The 18,732-nt window shown below is 34.9% G+C and overlaps 1 protein-coding gene across 1 annotated transcript; it reads right to left on the minus strand.

Annotated features, from left to right (window-relative positions):
- Nucleotides 1-281: 281 nt before the first annotated feature.
- Nucleotides 282-12,408, minus strand: LOC120215146 (vacuolar fusion protein MON1 homolog). The gene is made up of 13 exons (XM_039212903.1): nucleotides 11,697-12,408; nucleotides 11,342-11,421; nucleotides 11,155-11,226; nucleotides 10,983-11,022; nucleotides 10,210-10,469; nucleotides 8,277-8,409; nucleotides 8,044-8,135; nucleotides 1,968-2,049; nucleotides 1,776-1,840; nucleotides 1,237-1,536; nucleotides 1,039-1,130; nucleotides 755-819; nucleotides 282-635 (listed from the first exon to the last, which is right to left on the minus strand). The coding sequence occupies exons 1-13, from the start codon at nucleotides 12,132-12,134 to the stop codon at nucleotides 540-542; spliced, it is 1,815 nt and encodes a 604-aa protein (XP_039068834.1). The 5' UTR covers nucleotides 12,135-12,408; the 3' UTR covers nucleotides 282-539.
- Nucleotides 12,409-18,732: the final 6,324 nt, after the last annotated feature.

Consider the following 18,732-nt stretch of genomic DNA (forward strand, 5'->3'; position numbering starts at 1 on the left):
GATGGATTATTGGAAGACATGCCTCATCAAAACTCGTGCATTCGGTTCATATTCTCGCAAGCTCACATCAACAATAATGAAGCATTAACTGCGATGCTGAACTGCTAATAGGAGCATATCAGTTGAAGCATTCTTAAACTTACATCACTTCAGATGGCACTCTCTAGATGAATTCCATGGGAAAAATACAGAGCAAAAATTACAAAGAGGAATAGAAAATAAAAAATGGCTCAAACATGGCAAAGAAATAAAATAACAAAGTAATCCTACAACAAAGGGCATACAAAAAACTACTTTGTCACCTTTATTTGTCATCCATACCATACTAATACAAAATACGCCTCAGTTCGAACAAAACAGAGTACTCATAGTTTAGCATCTTACTTAAAAAAAAAACCCTTCAAGGTGGATCATACATTTGGTAACTAAATATAGGTATCATGAACGTAGGAGGGAAAAAAGTGTTGGCCCCGAAGAAGTTGCTATGAGTGTGCAAACAACCAAAACTACAATACATTTTGTATTACATGGTTGACTTGTCACCATGAAAAGGGGCTTGCTCCATGCAAAAAAATCTCATTTTCCACATCTTTTACCGATTGACAAACCCGGTTGCAAGTCTTTATTGCTAGAGCCTGCACATCAACATAAATGAAACTTTGAAGTTCTTTACAGGAAGTATTCAGTGTGTATTTAAGACAAGATTTGAGCTTTGAACACAATAAATGATTTAAGTATATATGCTGAAACAAACCTTGTCTGCAAGTGGATCAAATGCTGCATAGAATTCAAAATCTTGTGTGACCCAGCAGAGTAAAACTGACAGAAAAATGTAATCATATTAATTCTATGAAGGCTATAAAACAAAAACCTTTTCATAAAAACTCATGAGCAACTGTTGTCCCACTAACAGAATATTAAGAAAGCAAAAGTATCAATTGCAGAAAAGACATTCAGACAGAAAAATTAAAAAATGTCAACTTCCAATAAATAAATAAAGAGTTAACGTTAATATTAGGGGGAGGAAGAGAGAATTGCCATAGTTTTCATCTCTTCTAAACTGAGTTTTATGTGGCCCAATTCCTTTATCGTGCATGGAAGCATACAGTCTTTGGTAAGCTCTATATAATCTGCACGACATAATCAGTTATTATACTAACCACAGCGATGAATATATGATATGCACTCAGTATGAAAGAAGTTTCAATTGAATTGATACAAGATTCAGAGTTTTACCTTTTCTGTTGCCGGAGACTGTTAAGTGGTGGTGAGAACTCGGAGGACACATATTGATCCAGGTATATACTACGATAAATGAAATGCCAAAGTCCAGCAGGACCACCGATGCCAACAAATGGTTCCCTAGGCATCTCAGGAGAATCTGATGTAAGTCTTTGCTTGCCAAGATGAGGAGATGAACCCGATCGAGGCAATGAATCGACTGGCAAATCGACAACACGCATTCCACCATCTATCATTGACCTTTGAACTTCACTAAGAACGTTGGACTTCAAAAGAACCGCTTCTATGCTAATCCTATAAAATTTCAGTGAAACTTCTCAATGGTCTAGAACATAAGAAAATGAACGCTAATATTTTGACACAGAAATAATATGTACTTCCTCGGTAAGGCATGGGTATATGGCTATATTTCTGATTTGTATGATGGATATGGGTCATACTAAAATGTGTGCAGTCAATTGATGTAGACATTAGGGATTTCATACCAGAAGTTCACTATATCATAAGGATCAAATTAGGAAACTATAGCTTACTTGCATTCTTTAAGGTGATAGAAGGCATCTGAACTGGTAGTAAGCAACATCAAGTATGTATTGACCTGTCACAAGAAATAAGATTTATCATCCGCTGCTATAGGCATGGCCGATATAGAGCAAAAATATGACATCATTGTATGTTATAAAAGATGCATAAAGTTAATATACTCTGAAGCAGGATTCACTCACATCAAGAAAATGCACATAAGCATACAAAAATGCCATAGGATTATATCTTGGTAAACAAATTGGCAAGAACGATTCTGATGTCCTGCATAAACCATGTAGATCTCATAAGAACAAAAAAGTCCATGAAATCATCAGCATAAACACAATGCTAACTCTGCAACATCATAACAGAAGAGGAGAAAAAAGAGAATAAAAGAAGTGAAGAGACTCGGAGAGAATTGCACAATGAATTAGCACTCAGTTAAGTTCAGTGTAACATCCCAAATCAGGATCAATGACTAAATTGCAAATTTTGTGCACGATTTCGAAATAAGTTAAAAGTTCAAGGAATTATAGAGAATTTTATTCTAGAGGATTGATTGGTAAATATGAAAAGAGATGAAGGGTAAAAAGGTCATTTGGCAAGGAAAGATTTTTATTCTTTCCTTTTTAAGGGAGTAGCCACGTGGATGAGAGGAAGAAATATCCAAGCTTCCAGAAACCTCCTCTTCTCCTTCTTCTTCATACGTGGGAGCTCAAGGCAAAGGTGAGAGTTTTTATTAGTTGATTATTATTTGAATTCTAAGTTGGTTTCGATTCTTTGGATAGTAAGAAAGCTTAAGGAAGTCTAAAGATAAGTAAAAACTCAAAGACGAAGATGTTAGGAGAGAAGCTCTAGCTTCTCTCTAAACTAGGTGTTTTTCAAATTTCAAATATCCCAGGCGTTTTTGAAATTTATTCTCCCCTCCGACATTCATTCGTTGTCCGCCGCCGCCGTCCGCCACCCACCGCCGCCGTTTGTCACCGCGTTGGCCGCCACATCCGGTGGCTGTTGACCACCAAATTTTCCAGGTTTTTTCGTCTCGGCGCCATCATCTCGGTTCTAGGCATCATTACGTCAGGGTGAGCCTTCAACTCAATAGATCTTAGACGAGGACCTTCGGCTTTCAGTTGTTGGCGACACATCTTCTTCTCCGTTAAAGATCTTTATGCCTTGGTTTCCGTTTTGCCAGCGTCTCATCGCCTATACATCTTCTTCCCGCTGGGCTGGCTTTTTTCTTGCGAACATTACAATTTTTTTCCTATCTTCCAGACCCATGGCGTTTTTCGTGTTTTAGTTTTTTGTCGGGATAACTACGAAGTTCATCTGTCTTCAGGTCCTATATCTACATGTTGGACTCTATTCATCACCTACTCCCTTCTTTTTTCGCCAGCAGTCACAACCTCCATCGCCGGCAGTCATAGCCTCCATCGTCGACAATCACAGCTTCCATCGCTGGGCGCTAACAGAACAGTTCCGTCAAGTCCCTAGGTTGTTTTTACTTCAACGATTTTCTTCATGCGGGGTGCTGGAATCCTCCCTTCTGTCCTCTGCAGACTCGCTTTCTCTGTCATCTCTCCCTTCTCATTTTGAGGAGGTTCGTACCATCTTCATTATGGGTCTGCCTGTAGATGTCAAAGAGAGAGAGCTGCAGAATCTTCTGAGATGGCTTCCAGGCTTTGAAGATTCTCATTTGAGTTATAAAGGAGAAAAGCCTAAGGGTTTCGCTCTCTTCTCAAATGCAGAATTTGCAGTTGCTGCCAAGGATGCTCTCCAGAAAATGGTTTTTGATTCTAAGTTGAAGTCTCTTTTGCACATTGAGATGGCAAGGAAGAATCTTGTTGTTAAAAGAGGTATTATTTCTAATTCTGATGCTTCTGTTCCTCCAGTACAGCCATTGCCAAATCCAGCCTCCTTAGCATCTCCAAGTATACATGTGCCTTTTAAATCTGGGAGTTGCGACGAAAAGTCAGCAGTTGATGGTGTCCACGATGAAACCAGGGAATCTATCACAAAGGAGTGCAATTTTGATAAGTATGGATGCTACACATTATTTGTTGAAAATTTACCAGAGAATATCCATTGGAAGAGGCTTGGATCATTTTTTTTGCTCCCATGGTCGGGTTATTGATGCTTTTATTCCAAATAAAAGAAATGCAAAAGGAGTTCGTTTTGGTTTCATTCGCTTCAATCGAAGAAGCAAGGAGAGCGACCTCAAAAATGAATGGCTCTTATATCGACGGCAGCAAAATTGGCGTTTCTTTAGCTAAATTCAAACCTTGTCAATCCTATTGGAGAAAGTCTTCCACAGGTGTTCTCCACAAGTCCGGGATGGAAGATGATTCGAGGAAGAAGCATTATAAAGTCGAAGGTGTTATTGATGAAGAAAAACTTCAGGTGTTGAATTATTGTCTAGTGGGGTGGTGTAAAAATTTCATCAAAATCAGTCATCTCGCTAGACAAATGCATGCGAAGGGCCTCACTGGCTTCTCCTTAATGAGAGCTGCTGAAAATGCGGTATTAATGATTTTCGAAGATTCTGCTTCATTGAGAAGTGTGAAGAACGATAAATCAGAGACTCTCGCAGAGTGGTTCTCTATAGTCGAAGCTTGGTCAGAGAGTTTGGTATTGGAGTGTCGCCGAGTATGGTTAGTTTGCGAGGGTGTTACGTTTCACGCATGGAATTGGGATACCTTCAAGAACATTGCTGATAGTTGGGGTCAGTTACTAGCAATCGACGAAAGCTGTCAGTCACCATCATCCTTGATCGGGCAAAAATTCAAGTCCTAGCAAAGGCTGGTGCGAGAATTGATGCGACGTTGGAATTGAAGGTGGGTGACAACTCCTTCAAGATCATGGTGCATGAGATAGAGCCTTCATTCAAGCCAAACTCGTGGGCTCCTGAAGAAGACGAATCTAATTAGATTTTGCCTTTCTATTTGTGGTTTAATTTAGTTTATATGGTTGCAGGTGCTGCTTTTATTTTGTATTATGTTCTGTTGCGTTGTTTAAATTCTATTACTGGAGGTGTAATTAGAAATAAGGTGTTTAGATTGCGACTTTGGTTGAGGTTATATGAGGTTAAGGTGTTTGTTGTAATGGTGTTTATCACCATAGGAGGATATTTCGTGTAATCTTTTGTATTGGGTATTATTATTAATATAATTTGAGGTACTCTTTTCTTCCTTCCAATGTTCGTTAACATACTTCTTAGTATGTGAACGAATAAGAAGGGAGTTTTTAATGAGACCTCCAACTTCTATAAAAAAAAAGGTAAATAGAGTTTTTAAGTGAAATTTTGAATAAGAAGGTTTAAATGAATTTGGAGGTTGAATTTGACTTGTCATCTATAAGAATAAGAAGTTATAGGTGTTAGAATTAAGTTTGGATAACATGAAAATTTTGGTATGATTCTTGAATTCCATTTGGAAGATAGGATTTTGAGGATAAAGATGGGATAAATGAGAATAAATGAGTTTAAGAATGAGTATGTAAGTTAAGAATAAGAAAGGAGATGAAATATGAAACATTTAAGCTAAAAGGAAGTGATTTTCGTGCATAAATTGGAATTTTGGGCTAGTGTGCATCGGTACACATTTAACATGTACCGATGCATCAAGGGTAAATTTTCAGAAATTATTCAGTGTGTATCGATGCACAGGAAGTGCATCGATGCACCCCTTAAAATGAAAACATCGAATGTAATTTGTGTACCGATACATAGGTAGTGCATCGATACACCCGATAAGGAATGCATCGATACACTATAGTGTGTACCGATGCACTTCAAGGGGAAATGAAATAGACCTTTCTTTTAGTCTAAAGAATGAAAGATTTGAGTATATCAATTAGAATACTGATATGGATCCATGTATAATTATGTAGATATCGAGTACGAACAAGTTCCAGAACGATCATCAAGTTAAGATTCGATTGTAAGAAAGGAAATTATAAAGCGGATTTGAAACTTAGTGAGGCCAAGGTGAGTGCATATTAGATAATATATGATGTTTAATGGAAATAAGACTTACGACAAGTCTATTTTCTATAGCATTATGCATGAATTCATGACCATGAGTATGTGTTTGTTATGAGTGTATGGGTAATATGTTATTGTATGTGTTGCATGATTTGTATGAATATATGTTAGAGTGATAAGATATAGGAACCGATATAAGTAATATATATATATGTTTACATAAGTTATTTGATAATATAAGAATAGATATGAAATGAATCTAAAAGATAAGTCACGTGATAAGATTTATGGAATTTATGGAAATGAGAATATAAGTCTATGAAGAGTCATAATAGGACAAAATATAAGTCATATGATAATGAAGTATAAGATTATTTGAAGATATGGTCATAATATAAAATATGTATAATAGGAGAATATGATGAAAGTGAATTCATGAAAAGCAATAGGAATTAGGTAAACATGTGTAACAGTTATATAGAAACATAAGTTACATAGTGGTATGATTAATTATGAGGAATTGTATAATAGAATTAGATGAGTTAATGAGAATGGGGGAAACTAAATAGGATTGAACTATAGAATGAAATAGGAATAGTAAATCAATTAGGAAATTTGTATACGAAGTGATGGTAGAAAGGTTATAAGAAATATAAGAAATGGAATTAAGTAAATAAACTAAATTAGTATATAAATAAAATACTATTAAGTGGGATATGTTTATAAAATAGCATAGATTATGTAATCCAAGTGAATACAAAAGAATGAAGCATAAAGTAGATGATAGAAAATATGTTATTAAAAGGACTTGGAAGTTGATATAAACTATGTGAAAGTGATATAGATGTCTATATGTAATGTATGAGTTAGGTGACAATAAGTTATATGAAAATAAGTGCAGTGATTACATGATTACCAGAAATAAGTCAGAGAATGTAAATAATATGATAAAACGCTATGAGCCTATGTGATATGAATAAGTGAATATGTGACATATGAATCATATGGAAGTGAACTATGTGTAAGTGAACTAAGTGAATATGTGAATGTATGATAATATAAGGATAATGCCCATGATATGTATTATGAGAGCTACGGGTATAGTTGGCATGCCAAGAGTCGAGGGATTAACAGTGGTCTTTCGGGACATAGTGGTCCTTCGGGACAAATATTCAGTGCCTCTAGTGGGAATTATACGAGCTGTGGTGACAGCATAGTACACAACCTCTATGTACTCACATACCTATAGTTCTCAAAAGTGTACATGGGCTAAACAAAGAAATAATATAAAGAAATGTTATTTGATGTTATATGTTTTGGTTTGTGAAAAGTATAGTATGAAGTGCTTCAAAGATTAAACTCTAGTTATATGTTCTAAATGGAATAATGATAGTGATAATGACAATAGTGTGACTAGAATAATGATGATATGTGTACATGTTTATAATTGGGGTTATATGAATTGATATATGATATTTGTATTATATTTTTATATGAATTGTGAAATATACATGCACTATTTATTATAGAGAGTTCAGATTAACATGTTTTATGCCTCACTAAGTCATCGACTTAGCGTGCGAGTGTTTCACACGTAGGTTCTGGAAAGCGAGAAAAGAAGTGAAGAGAAGCAAGACAGGTCAAACTCTCCTTTCCACAGATCAGATCAGAATTGTAGTCAAGTGTAGATATTTGGTTGTATATAGTGTGTTGCATGTAACGAAATTGTGAATTACTAATGCTCTGATTGATTTTGTTTATTTTGGTCCAACTTGTGTGAATTAACATCTTTTATTTTAATGAAAGTTTAAAATTTTCATGATTTTCTTTAAGAGTCAAAGTTAGAAAAGTCAATGTGACATCTCGGACTCGAATCCGGGTCGGATACGGGTTGGGGGTGTTACATTCAGAATTATGGATATATTCATTTCTGCCTATCAATTGTAATATTGAGCCGTTAAGAATCTTTAACATGGTTGTAAAACAACAAAAGAACTCGTAAATTGGTGATCACTTATAGGATGTAACAAGTTTCTGAACTGGATCTTCCATTGGTATGCTAGGGATTTCAGGATATGCCAAACAATATTTAGCTAGAAATATGCATAAACCAATTGACAATCCAAGCAAAATCCATTACTGCTTCTGACTACCTTAGTAAGGATTACTAAGGGAAGGTATTGTAACAGAACAATGATGTCCCATGTGCTTCGAAGCATATTCTCTCTGATGCTCTAGAGTTGAGTAGTTGACAAAATAACAAGGATTAAAGACCTACGAACATTTATTCTACTTACCTAAATGACTCTGATGATAACACAAAGTTTGAAAGTAGCAACATATCGTCAGGATGAAGGGAGGCTTTTTGTGCACCAACAAGACTGATAACCTGACATGGACCTTCAGGTTATTAAAATACTCCGAACAGGAAAAATATTATTTTATGGAGGTAAACCAGAGTAGCAATGACAGAAACAATTTTTTGTACTTCCAGAGCAAACGAAGTGAAAAGGGGATAAGGGAGTTTTACCTTGTGTTTACACATCAGTATTGCAAAAAGAACCCCAGAATCAGCAACATCTTGCAATATAGCGCCTGCAGTTTGCCTTGTTGCATAAGCAAGTGGCAGACAAGTGTATGCATGAAGAAACGTAGCTGGGTTCCTGAAAGAAGGGACAAAACATTTAGGAGGTACCCTTCAGTTAGAATATGAAAGAGGATGAATATTGTATTGTAATTCCCACCTTATCAATAGAAGTAACAAAAATGTAAAAAAAAAACACACAAACACATATTATCCCTGTTCTGAATTTAGAACCAATACTTTCAACCAGGGCTACATGTGACAAACTGCTGAAGAACCAAAACCAAAAATCTCACAATTGACACAAAACAAGTAAAAAAAACTCAATAGTTTTATTTTCAAGGGCAAGCAAGAAAGCAGAAACAGGGAGTTAGGGGAGGGTGAGGAGAAGAGAGATCCAAAATCATTAGATATGCAATAAAACTCCCAGACTCTCCTCAATCTTCATGGCTTTGGAGATCGGTGGTTAACAACCATTGCAAGCAAGATTTCTTTGGTTCTAAGTTTCGCAGTTTGTGTGGTTTTCATGTGGGAAATGCTAAGCTTATTCGTTTTTGGCAAGATAGTTGGGCTGCAGACTATTCGCTTCAATTTCTCTTCCCTAGAATGTTTTCGGTTTCTACTAATAGACATGGAAAACTGTGAGTTTGGAGATTTTCTTCCATCTGGATGGGTTTGGGATGTTCAAGTTAGAAGAAATTTAAATGATTGGGAAATTGTACAATGGTGCAACTTGGTGAGCATCATTTCTCCCTATTCTTTGTCTAAAGATTCTAGTGATATATTGCTTTGGAAACGCAGTGGGGATGGTGTTTTTTCAGTCAGTTCTTGTATTAAAAGTTGTGCAACAGGCTCAGATGGAGTTCGTTTCTGGAATAATATTATTTGGAGAGGTTTGGTACCCCTAGAGTTGAATCTTTAATGTGGCAGGTTGTGCTTTGTAAGTTAGTTGTTAAAACCGAATTGGTTAAAAGAGGTGTTCAAGGTATTGAGGATGATCTATTCCCTCTTTGTAAATTGGTTGAGGAAACTTCCACGCATTTATTTTTTACTTGTTCGGTTGCATAGTCTTTGTGGAACAAATTTTTAAACTTTTGGAGGTTCAGTTCTGTGTTTCCTGCAGATCCAAAAATCTTTCTGCTAGCTTGGGAAGAGTTGAAATCTAATTCTTCTATTTAGGCTTTCATTCCTGGGGCTGTTATTTGGACCATTTGGAAAACTAGAAATCTTATTGTTTTTGAAGGGGGAAAGCTTGATCAGATAGAATTATTTTTGTTATCAAGAGTTAGGCTGACTTCTTGGTTCCTAGCTAAGCATAAGGAGGTTTCTATTCATAAGGATTCTTTGATTACTGATCCTTCATTAGCAGATTCCTACTCGCCCTACAGTTTCTTGAAGTTTTCTACAATCCCTTGGGTACCTCCCCCAAATGGTTTCTTCAAATTGAATGTGGATGCAGCCATTAGCAGTGATTGGAAGAAATCTGGTCTTGGAGGTATTTGGAGGGATCATTCAGGTACAGTCCTAGGTTCTTTTCAAGAGTCTGCTGGTCCAGGACCTCCGACTATGATGGAACTTAAAGCTATTCAAAGGGGTATTTCCTTCTTTGATTCTTATCAAGGGAGGGTTAAAGATAGGCTGATTGTTGAGAGTGATAACAGGGTTGCAGTAGACTGGATCAACAATGTCGATTCATGCCCAGCTGTATATGCATTCGTTGTTAGAGATATAGTTGATAATCTAAGTTTTTTGGGGGGGTTCTTAAATGGGTTGCTAGAACAGCTAATATGGACGTTGATGCTTTAGCAAAGGCTGGAATAGGCTAATTTTTATGTTGTTGGCATTTTCAGGGTAGTATCAGCTGCAACCATTTCACAACCAAGCAAAAGGGTCAGTAGGAGTACTTTTGGGTGTACATAAGCAAAAAATGTAATGGCAGAATAAAATGATCAAGGGAAATTTGCAAGGCTTGAATAGGCAGTAGAAACCAAATTCATCTATCCAGAAGTAGAGAATTGCAAGGGAGACAATAGATACCTGAGCGTAAATAAGCTCTAATTGTCCTTTTAATGATTCAAGGGGTTCTTCTGTGCAACTGATGCAAACTAAATATATCGGTCCCTTCACAAGAAAAACCACCTAAACAAACAAAAATGTCATTGCATATCTTATTCAATTGATAAAAAATATAAGACGGGTCCTATAAGAGTTAAAAGTAATAAGAAACAGTGGCAATTATGAGAAGCTGAGCTTCATTGATGCGGTCAATCGCAAAACTTTTCATGCAAGCATGCCTATTTTAAACTAGTATCAAACATTCTGCTATCACATCATTCACTTTTATCTAAAAAATAATTAATTGGCAGTAACATGCCTTTTCGAATATAACAATAGTTATTTCCAAGATCAAGATTCCACTACATCTAATTGAACTAAAATAATTAGCTTAATTTTCAAACAAATTAAATTGCAGCTTCTCAACGTTTCTTTCCAGAGCAGTTAGTATGTCGAAGAAAATTCAAAGGTCTACTTAAAAGACCAATGACTAGTTTAAATGCAAAAGAAAAAAAAAATTGATTATTGAGCAAAAGAATTAAAAAAAATAGATAAAATTCATATAGAGAAATAGCAAATAGCCAAATATAACAATACCTGGTGGTTTCCAGCCTTGACCGATTTGACATGATCTCCCCTGAAAAGCAATGAATGAAATATTAAAATTTCTTCGAAGACTAAAAAAAAAAGAAAGTAGCCCAAATAACTGCACTTGATAAACCGAGAATCACTACTAAAAACTAAGGGAGATGCAGCCAACTCCAAGTACCCATTCTCCACAAAGGAAATAATGGCTTGTAGTGTTGCTGTAAAACCTGCTAGCTTGTGCTCGTCTCCATATCTGGAAGTCAAATATACAAAAGATATTAAAATAGGATTTATTAGGAATTAGTTCATATTGAACTCCAAAGATTATGCACCTTCTAATGCCGGCATTTTAGGAACTAGTGACTAACCTGGAATATATTGGTTTGCCAGAATTACTCAAAATAAAGAAGTGCTTCTTCCTCTTTCTCCAAGATATTGAAGCATCATCCTGTACTTATAAATCAAACACGATACAATATGCCAAGGATTCTTTAAAATAACTTTATTTTCCTTTTCAAATGAGTGATGCCAATGGAAGGCAAATGTTACTAACAATCAAACAGTGAAATTGTTACTGGATAGTCAAAAACTTCACACACGTTCCCGATTCTAGAATTCAGTTTATTTACATATACAACATCGATTGATGAGTTGGGATAAGAACAAACAAAACAAAAATGTTTTCTCTATATTAACAATGGAAAAATAAATGAAATGGCTAACCTCATCGAGGTGACGTTTACCAGGAACCCAGGAGGCCTGAGAACCGTAGATTCCTCCAAGGGAACCATCGTTCCTCAGTTCTTGAATCTCGTTATCATCAATTTCACTCGTTTCACCAATCCTCGACGGGCTCGTGACGCTGCTACTCCCTCTCCCACCAGTATATCCACTGCTGCTGGGACTTGAAAGCCCTTCTTCGCCAAAAATCTCTTGATCCCCCACTCGTAATCGATCTTCATCTTCAGCGACGTCGTTGTTTCTCTCCGGACTCAACGATCCATCGGCGATTTCATTCCCGTTTCCAGGACGATTACGCTCTAATTCGGCCGGTTCATTCAATGTCAACAAATCAAACCGTTTATGGACCAGTTGGGAATCAGAATCAAGGTCAGCGAAGCCATCGGAGATAGGGAAAGATGGGCTAGAATCGGACGACATTATGGTTTACCGTACCAGAATAAATGAAAAAAGGATTCTAGGGTTTTAGAATTTGGGGGAAAGATTAGATTACGAAATGAAGAATTGATTTCAGTTAATAAAAATACAGTACTGCGATAGCGTTCTCGGCTTTGCTACTGCCCACCAGTCTCGTTCAGGTGAAGTCGGCTATTTTCCTTCCTTTTTTCGCTTTTCTTTTTGGCGGGTTCTTCACTGGTCGGTGTGTCGAAGTAAATTTTTGTAACAACGAGGCGGAGAACAGGCGATTGGGCCCGAGCTATAACACCGGTTCGTGTAGATCCAACAATCTGATTATTTGTCAACTACGCTGATATAAATCTAAATTTATACAGGTTGAAGGGATCATTTTAGTCTTCAAGAATATTTAAACGAGTAATATTATTGGGGTATTTATTAAATAATAAACCTAAATTTATATAATTGATGAAAATCATTTTTTTTATAAATTTTCAATCAAAGTGTTTATTTAACAATAAATATTATTATTAATAAAAAAACACAATAAAGATTATTAAAAATGCTAATTAAACTTATAATTATTAAATAACCCCTGAAAATTATTGATTAAATTACTAATATTAAACATATAATCTAAATATTCATTATCACTAATATTTGTTAAAAAATTAAAATACATAAATTTTTTATTTAATAAGTATATTTTAAAAACTTATTATTATATTTTCAGAAACTTATTTAAAAAAATATTTAATAAATCATACAAATGTAAATGTAACTCTCTCAAGATTGGAATTAATATTTTCTTATTCATGACAAACATTGTAAAGCAATTGCATACTCTTAAACATCATGTTCCAGAGATTTATTTTTGAAGCCTCAGATTCTATAGACTAATTTTTAAATATAATTATTGATATTTAATTTAATATCAAATTTGTTTAAAAAGGTTTTTTTTTTTTTAAGATAATATGGTATTCACTAACAGTAAATAGCATCTGTTATTACAATGTCAATAATACAAGAAGAATAATCAGAATCAAAAGCTAAGATAGTTGACATTGTTGAGGCACTTCATGCTAAAGCATTTGCCGCACCATTTGTAGATCGGCGTATATGTTGAGTTCGAATGGTCGGAGGCATGTCTAAAAATTTCCGAGCTTCAGCAAGAATGAATCATAATACCGAAAGATCAACGTCAAAGTTGTTGAGTTGTTGAAGAACATTTGGTGAGTCACTCTCTATTACGATTTGAGCTTATAGAAAATCAAAGCAATCGAATGCCAAAGCATATGGCATGAGACCCAAGAACCCCCACATCATTTGGAACCTGGTGCAATAAGTTACCAACCCGAGATCAGTCTTCTTTCATTAACGAACACATTGCATTGATTCCAAAGATTCCAAAGCGATAATAACACCTCCAGTAAACGATTGGCAAAATCAGAAAGCATTAAAAGCTCTAACCATGCACCGAATGAGGCCTGTGGAGAAGAGTATAATAGACATGTAAAACCAACAGTCGTAAAGATAAGTTGCACACTTAAATAGTAGCGCAAGGCATGAAGCACAGTCTCGGTTTTCAAACCACAAAAACATCAATCATAGAAAATCCTTGTACGGGACAACCGAACACCCATAAAAAATGTTTCATAAGCCGCTCGTCAGCCAAATAGGCGCACCTTTGGGAGGGTTTGAAAACGAAATAAAAACATCCATAACTTAGAAACATTGGGTGGTGAAGTTGTTTAAAAGTAAATTAATATCAAATAATATAAGATATATATTTTCTGCAAAAACAAGTTTCTAGCGGCGTTTTTTAGTCATATAGCGACGTTTTTAAGCGCCGCTAAAAAGCTTTGTAGCCCAAAAATAAACTGAAACAAACGCCGCAAAAGGTAGCGGCGTTTTTCGTTCACAAACGACGCTAAAGGTTATGATATTTACCGGCGTTTTCTCCAAACGTCGCTATTTATCTTTTCTTTTGTGGAGTTTTGTCTCAAAAACGTCGCTAAATATTATATCATATAATGGAGTTTGTGAATGTAAAACGTCGCTATTGACTACGTATATAGTGGCATTTTCTGTATAAACACCGCAAAAGATCTAGAACTGAAAAACGCCAATTTGACTATGTATTTAGTGGCCTTTTTTTATACAAACATCGCGAATTAAAACTAATTTTTAAATGTTGTTTTCTACTATTTTGTTACCCAAATTTAAAATTTTAACATGTAGCATTATCCAATAAACTTGACATCCATAATAACAAACTTGAAATCCATGACAACAAACTTGAAATCCATAATAATAAATCAAAGTTTACATTAACGTAAAATATAATGTAGTTCAACATTGTTAACTAGAATAAACAATAATAACACCTAAGATGGTGGACTATGTGGTACACCATCATAATTTAGATGCAGCTGAATATGATGCTCGACCTGAGCAATTCTTACTTCATCTCTAAGCCGTTGCAGCCGACCCTTGCAAACAGAGATGGCCTTCTGACATAATGGAATTGCTTCTAAAGGTTTGTTACAATATCCAAACACATACATATTAAAAAATTTCTAAATTATTGGGTTAAGTAGCAAAAATAGAACCTGAATGAAATTGAAGACCAAAATTGGGGGATTCACAGTTCTATTTTGACTAGCATACACAGACCAACCAAAATAGAATGTTATTTAATTAAACCTGGATTGAGTATTACAAATCGCATAAAGAATAACAAGCTATATAATAACAAAATTTCAAATATATCAAAGATACAGTTTGGCTATTTGTCAGTTATCGGGTTCAACTAGCCATTGCAAAATGGAGAGAGTTTTCTAGTAGTCACCAAGTGAAGATTCAATATCCTCTAAAGAAGCATAACATAAAGAAAATTGAAAATTTAGGTGAAATAAGATGCTTCAAGAAAAAGACTGTCAATTCAAGAAGGTTCATCATTCCCCCCACCAAACCCCAACAAGCGCATGAATCAAAACAATTATAAGTAATCATTTATTGACCTCTTTCCAGTGCAACCTCAGCCAATGTTGATAAAATATCCAATTTCTCCACGGTGTCACCCAATTGTTGGTAGAGCAGCTAACTACAAGTCTACAATTGATAACAATATGTAAGCAATGGCAATGTTACCAGGACAGTGAAAAATATTTAACTACACTATGTATATATGCTCAATTCAACAGGGTTAAATAATCCTTTTATGAATACAAACCCTCATCTGGTGCGCTACAACTTCATATAGAACCAACTGACAATTCACAAGAGAGAGCACTTTTACTTGGCTCTTCTTTGTTTCCTAACATAAAATTTTACGTCCTTCGATATACACAACCAGAGTCACTTTTGGTCAAAACCCTTCAGGCTTCAGATGAATATTATATATAATATCTAGAAAGGCTAAGTTTTAGTGGCACTTTAGGTTTCCCCTAATAGTTCCAACTCATTACATGGCTCACTATGTTGGGCAAACTTGTCTCTCATAATTGTTTTTAGTTTATTTTCTTTTTAAGTTCTCTTAATTTTGAAAGAAGGAAATTTAGCCCTTAATTCCCCAACTTTCATGTCAAATTATTTGTTTAGGTACCTTTTAGTTTTAAAACTAAGCAAATTAAAATATGGTCCACTTTTTTTTCAATTCAAAAATTTCTCATGTCTCCATCAATTTCAAAATTATGCAAATTAGGTTGAAAGTGTCTTTCTCATAATAAGCATATGTAGTATCTAATCCAAATTAATCAACCAATGAGTAAAGTGTCGACAATTATACTGAAAGGAAATATACCTATTCGAAGACCCTTTTAATCAAGTTTTTAATACTCAGAATAGATTTCATGTTGCATATTTTATAGTTTCTTATTTTGTTAACCAAATATTTAATTTACACTAATAGTAACTCTGACAAAATAAGATATCCTATCAAAACATCAAGAATTCTTCACATGATATTTATATAAATTAGTGCAAAGTCGTCTTCATTTGTTTTGCCAAATTAAACAAAAACGTTGAAAGCTCTCTGTAACACCCCCAACCCGTACCGGTACCCGACCCGGATACGAGTTCGAGATGTCACATTGACTTTTTAAAACTATATTCTTAACAAAATAACAAAACATTTGGACTTATATTATTAAAATATGATAATATACATATGTTTATACAAAGTTTACCAAAATGTTCAGAGCATACACAACTTAACCATCTGATTACATGCCAACATTTATTTACATAACAAAATGACCTATTGCTTAAGTTGCTTCCGATCTAATAGTTGCAGGAGTAATGTTGTCCCAGCTTCTTAACATTGCTTATTTACTTTCTAGGATCCTACGTGTGAAACACTCACACGCTAAATCGTCAACTTAGTGAGGCATAATAATAATAACAATGAAATATAATGATAATGCCAAAATGATATGAAATGTAATGAAATCACGTATTTAATCAATGCAATTTACATAACCCTGTTTCTTACCCATAAGCTTGTCAAATTAACATTCATGAGTTCATATTAATAAGTTCACTAGCCCATGATACCATGCTAAGAACCTAAGGTATATGAGTATAGTGAGGTTATGAACTATGCTGTCACCACAGCTCATATAAATGCACCGAAGTGCCACATAGATTTGCACCGAAGTGCCGCGTAGAAATGCACCAAAGTGCCATATAAGATGTCCCTAAGGACCACATAGAAATTCCTTAAGAATCATATACATATGCCAAGGATCAAGTATGTGTCTTTAAAGACCTCACACATGTTCCAAAAAATACATATATGTCCCGAAAGACCGCGTAGACCCTCTACTCTTGGCATTCCAACTATACCTACAGTTCTCATCTACATAACATGGGCTTTTCATAATTCACATAGTATAGCTCATAGACATATAATTTATTACCTTTATCGCATAGCTCATGTAACCTTTCATGTATATTCCTTTAAAACATGTCATATAATGCATATGGTATAAATTCATATCATGTAACATAATATGGAATGAATCATGTATTAATGTATTGAATTTAGACTTATCACAAGTCTAAAGTTGTAATATACTATTATAATCATGCTATGCACATGCACTCACCTAGATCTCTTTGCTTTTCCCTCGATCGTTCTTCCTTCCTAAATGTTCCAGAACTGCTTTAGGCTCAATATCTACATAAATATAAATTTTAAGCCAAATATCATATGCTTACACCTTGTAATTTAATGCTCATAACTTAAACGAATTTAATGGACCATAATTCACTTTTTCCTTTAGGGGGTATCGGTACAGTACGGGTGTATCGGTGCCCAAAATAGCTTCGAAATTCACAGGTATCGATACACTTCTCAATGTATCGATGCATCCCAAAGATATCCTTCAAAATTGGTCTTAGTGTATCGGTACCTATTCATAGTGTACCGATACACCCTGCCTAGAACAGACTGTTTTCACTCGAAAATTACCAACACTTCACTCAATTCCATCATATACAACTCCTTTCATACCATTAAACTCAACAACAACCATATTAGCTAACTTCTATAATTCTAACTACTTATAATCTCCCATATCTCATCTAAATTCTTAAAGCTAAGAATCTTACTAAATTTTCTATGTTATTCAAACTTAATTCTAACACTTATAACTTCTTATTCTCATATATGACAAGTCAAATTCAACATCCAAATTTATTTAAACCTTCATATTCAAATTTTCACTTAAATGCTTCATTTCTTCAAACCTCCATAACTTGCTATTCTTTGGATGTTAAACTACTTTAAGCCTTCCTTTAGGTTTCCTAATCTTTTAAGAATCCAAAGCATATCAAATTTTACAAGAATTATTCAACTAGAGGAATTCTTACCTTAGCTCAGAATGCTTCACGTTTGGAGAAGAAGAATGAGGAAGAAAGGTATGGAAATCTTTGTTCCTCCAAATCTTTCCCATGTGAGTTATAAAATACCCACACAATATTTAATTATTTCCCCTTGCTAAAAGACCCATTTTCCATTTTAATTCTTCATTCTTTGATAAACCATCCTACATAAATATTTCCAATTAAGTCCTTAAACTGTTCGACCTATCTACTTTGGTCACTGAATTTTAAAATTTCATAATTTGGTCATTAACCTGGTATGGAGGATGTTACAACTCTTCCCCTTAAGAAAATTCATCCTCGAATTTTTATTGCACGAACAGATGTGGGTATAGATGACGCATATCCTCTTCACGCTCCCACGTTGCTTCCTCTACTTTGTGATTTCTCCAGAGAACTTTGACCAACATATCCGTTTTATTCCTCAACTATTTAACTTCATAAGCTAAAATTCTCATTGGTTATTCTTCATAGGTCAAATCAGTTTGAACTTCTACTTGCTCTGGCGCAACGATGTACGAGGAACCAGATCTATATCTCCTTAACATGGATACATGAAAGACGTTATGAATTTTCTCCATTTCCGGTGGCAAAGATAACTGATATGATACTGGTCCTATTCGCTTAATAACCTCATATGGCCCGATGAATCTTGGACTTAACTTTCCTTTTCGACCAAACCGTAATACTTTCTTCCAGGGAGATACCATTAGAAAAACTTGATCTTCAACTT

This window comes from Hibiscus syriacus, unplaced genomic scaffold (assembly GCF_006381635.1).
Source record: "Hibiscus syriacus cultivar Baekdansim isolate YM2019G1 unplaced genomic scaffold, ASM638163v2 tig00000764_pilon, whole genome shotgun sequence".
In the NCBI taxonomy this organism is placed as follows: domain Eukaryota; kingdom Viridiplantae; phylum Streptophyta; class Magnoliopsida; order Malvales; family Malvaceae; genus Hibiscus; species Hibiscus syriacus.